This window comes from Sinocyclocheilus anshuiensis, unplaced genomic scaffold (assembly GCF_001515605.1).
Source record: "Sinocyclocheilus anshuiensis isolate Anshui unplaced genomic scaffold, SAMN03320099.WGS_v1.1 scaffold870, whole genome shotgun sequence".
NCBI classification, from domain to species: Eukaryota; Metazoa; Chordata; class Actinopteri; order Cypriniformes; family Cyprinidae; genus Sinocyclocheilus; species Sinocyclocheilus anshuiensis.
In genome coordinates, this window is record NW_015540842.1 from 2,960,298 (window position 1) to 2,964,606 (window position 4,309).

The 4,309-nt window shown below is 47.9% G+C and overlaps 1 protein-coding gene across 1 annotated transcript in view; it reads right to left on the reverse strand.

The window, feature by feature from the left end:
- gpr158a (G protein-coupled receptor 158a) overlaps positions 1-3,576 on the reverse strand; it is a 62,142-nt gene extending 58,566 nt beyond the window's left edge. Inside the window, exons 1-2 of the mRNA XM_016484920.1 lie at positions 3,530-3,576; positions 2,142-2,232 (exon numbers count right to left, since the gene is read on the reverse strand). Of these exons, the coding sequence (XP_016340406.1) occupies positions 2,142-2,232; positions 3,530-3,576 (138 nt within the window). The remainder of the gene's footprint in view (positions 1-2,141; positions 2,233-3,529) is intronic.
- Positions 3,577-4,309: the final 733 nt, after the last annotated feature.

Sequence of the window (4,309 nt, forward strand, 5' to 3'; positions counted from 1 at the left end):
TATATTGTGACGAGTCGGCTGCCTCCCCCTAATTATCAGCATCACCCCGTCCCTTAATCGCCGCCCTACGCCAGGCTCCTGACATGAGTGGGTGCGTGAGAGAGGAGGGGCGCTGAAATAGCCAGGGCTGGCGGCGTGTGATGGGGCACACCTGAACCGAATGGAGCCTCATCACCACCGCTGTATAAATGCCGAGCGCGCCTCTCCTCTATATGACCGGTCTCTTCCCCATGCATGCACGCTGGTGCCCTCGTGGGTCCAGGAAGGGTGCGTAGAGTCCGCGCCGCCAGAGCCGTGAGCTGTCGGACTCGCGGTCCGGATGAGAACCGCACCCGTTATACTGCTGACGGGCCAGGATGTCGGCCCGTTTATCCCCGGGAAGCGCCGTGGGCCAAGGAGGACGAAGTCACCGCCCCTCGTGACCCGGACCAAGAGGGGAGCGTGTGCGGCCGCCGGACTCCGCCCCTTACCTGGACCAGAATATTTCCTAAGATCAATAGAAAAATTTTTCAAAAAGCATTCGCAACACAGAAAAGTTCAAGTTCTTTAAAGTATGTTAATTTATGCACTTTATACTTGGTCGGGGCTCCTTTAGCACAAACTCCAGCATCAGTGAGGTGTGGCTCTTTTCCTGAAGACGTCTGAGCGTGGTGACTTTTGATGCACTGAATCCAGCTTCAGTCCACTCCTTGCGAAGCTCTCCCAAGTGTTTGAATCAGCTTTGCTTGACTATTCTCAAGCTTGCGGTCATCCCTGTTGCTTGTGCACCTTTTCCTACCCAGTTTCTTCCTTTCAGTCAACTTTGTATTTAGGTCAAGGTCAAGGTCAGTTTATTTATATAGCACATTTAAAAACAGCTAGTGTATGCCAAAGTGCTGTACATATACAAATAAAATAAATATAGAGATTAAGAGAATAAAAAGAAATGACTCAAAAACACATAATCAATACAAAAACACATTAACATACACAGACATACATTTCATCCAAAAGCCAAGGAATACAGATAAGTCTTCAGGCGGGATTTAAAAACAGGAAGGGAAGGCGCAGATCTAATGTCCAGAGGTATGCTGTTCCATAGTCGAGGACCGGCTACAGAAAAAGCCCGATCCCCCTTAAATTTCAAGCGAGAGAGAGGTATATGCAAGAAAAGTTTATCAGAGGATCTGAGAGAGCGAGAGGATTCCTGATAGCTGAGAAGTTCGGACAAGTATGATGGGGCTAGATCATTTAATATGCTTTGATACAGCACTCTGTGAACAGCCACTCCTTTCAGTAATGACCTTCTGTGACTTACCCTCTTTGTGGAGGGTGTCAATGATTGTCTTCTGGACAATTGCCAACAATTATTTGATAAGGAGAAAGTTCAAAAGAAAAGCATTAATTTGAAACAAATATCTTTTGTAACATTATAATAGTCTTTAATGTCACTTTTGATACATTTAATATAAAAAAAACGTAATAAAACCATGTATGATATATTCTATAAACCAAATATAATGCATTATAAAGGTATTCATAATGCCTTAAATATATATGTTTAGTTGTTACACTTTTTCATAAATACAAGTATAATAGTATTTCATAAATATTAAGAACATAGTTGTGGTTATAGGACACTAAAATATAATATATTATAATCCATCATAACATGAAGAGGTAAGTGTCAAAATACAATATAAATGTGGTTACAATAACCTATGAGAACAGTGAATATGCAATTTTGGTTTTATAAGGCATTTTTAAATAAATACCCTCATAATGCGTGGAATATACCATTATAATCAACTCACTGCAACCAAATATTCAAGACTGGGAGAGTCAAAACAAAAGCTGAACAACTGTTCACTGGTTTGCCATTAATCTGGTTATTGTGGTTATGACTGTCCTAAATATTTAGAATTTACATGTATTCTCCACTTAGCCGTCACATTGTGAGCTATGACTTTTACCCTTAGCCAGGCCGAGATCAAGCATATCTTGACTTCCAGTAAAGAGACAGCAACACTCCCAATATTATTCATTGTGTACTCCAGGAACTGACCCCTTGAGCTTCAGTCAATTCCTGCAATAAAAGCTTCAGGAATCGCACAACTGATAATAGCTTCTGCCCGAAATGAGAGAAACGGACTCTGGCCCACACTGAGAGGAAGGGACAGGATCTTCTGATAGAGCGCGAGCTGACGCAGTGAGTATTGAGCAGGTGAGAGCTTCAGCTGGGAACACTCTATCCTAATTAAAGCCAGACAGACACATCGCAGACAGAGACACTGGCAGATCTAAGCCGCTGGGAGGACACAGGATGAATTCAGTAGCTCTACACACCTTCACGCTGTTCACTTTTAATCAGAGTGAGAAAGTTAGAAACATTTGAAAGACCATTTGATTGACTAAGACTAGGGATATAGGGATTGGTTTAGATAAAGGAGCTCCGTCTCCACTAGGGCTGCCCTGACCAAAGATTTTCCTAGTCAACTATTAATCATTCATTTAGTTGACTAGTCGCACGTTTATGATATTTAATATGTTATAATATTTACTGCTCTGTGCATTCAGAGGGCTGTGGGACACGAGCATCTTCATGTCTTCTCCTGATGTTCCAAAGCAACTGACACTTTTTGTAAAAGCTCCGAAGTGCTATGTAACAAACGTTTGTAGTCACGGGAAGAAGGAGGCGGGAACCGGCGAACATTTAAAACTTTAATAAAATAAACAAACACAAAACGAAAGTAAAGCGGCAGCCCCTCGCGGACGACTGCTGCACACAAAACACAAAATAAAATCCAGGCCTGGTCCTCTCTCCTCCAACACTGTCGTCACTCCTTTTATCCTTCCGGAGCTCCTCCGTGGGACTCGAGACCGGTGAGTGGCGCAGGTGTCGCGCATTAGCAATTACTCCACCGGCCTCGCTCCGTTCCCACGGCTGTCGGCCCCGCCCCACTCGTCACACACCCCCATCGCCCCTCGCAGGCCGGGGGGTACTCCCGAGACTGCACTCTACTCCCCCCCTGCCCCCTCCGGGGGAGCCGATCACGGCGGCCGCGGCATACCTGGGGGTAAGGACAGACAGACGACGCGGCGGCACTGGATAGCCCTCGGTGGACGGCCCGACACTCCTCCGCTCCCCGGTAGACGGCGACGGCTCCTCTCGGTTTGGGCAGCCGGCAGGAGTCCCCTGTTCCCTGCTCCTCCCCATCATGGCGGATGGCAGCAGGCTCCGGCCTTAGGCGAACGCGCTCGGCCCTCCACCAGCTGGGTAAACTCTTCCGCGATGCCAGGCGGCGACACTGGACAGCCCTCAGTGGACGGCCCGACACTCCTCCGCCGCCCGGGGGACGGCGACGGCTCCTCCGGGTTCGGGCAGCCGGCAGGAGTCCCCCGTTCCCTGCTCCTCCCCATCATGGCGGATGGCAGCAGGCTCCGGCCTCAGGCGAACGGCGGCGACTCCTCCGCTCCCTTACGGATGGCAGCCGTCCCTCCACAGCCCAGGCAGCCGGCAGCGAGTTCGTCCGGCCCCCCGGCAACTCACTCCAGCCCACTGCCTCGAGCGTCCACGGCGGCAGACTGCTCCACCATGCTCGATGGCACCGCGGATTCACCACAGCGGCGAGGGATCTCTGGCAGCGTGTCCCTCCTTCCTCCCGGGTTTCGGCACCAATGTAACAAACGTTTGTAGTCACGGGAAGAAGGAGGTGGGAACCGGCGAACATTTAAAACTTTAATAAAATAAACAAACACAAAACGAAAGTAAAGCGGCAGCCCCTCGCGGACGACTGCCGCACACAAAACACAAAATAAAATCCAGGCCTGGTCCTCTCTCCTCCAACACTGTCGTCACTCCTTTTATCCTTCCGGAGCTCCTCCGTGGGACTCGAGACCGGTGAGTGGCGCAGGTGTCGCGCATTAGCAATTACTCCACCGGCCTTGCTCCGTTCCCACAGCTCTCGGCCCCGCCCCACTCGTCACATGCTAATTTTATCTTTCACATGTGCAAGACATTAACTCTATCCACGCCATTGATGGAATTTTCACTGTTATACAGTAGGAGATGCTATTATAAATCTTCTGAAAGAGTGCTAAATGTCTGGATCAAAACATGGTAAAGACAAAGCAGAAACAAGAGATTGCATATGTAAGCAGATGAATATGTAAAATAACGTGATCATCAAACATTAAACAGCATATAAATCAAAACGGACAAATGTTATTGAATTAAATGTTGACGAAGTGGTATAGGACTGTGGAAGCTTTGGGAGAACTGTTGGAAGTGATACCATCTATGTTCTGATCATTGTTCTGAATCTGATCT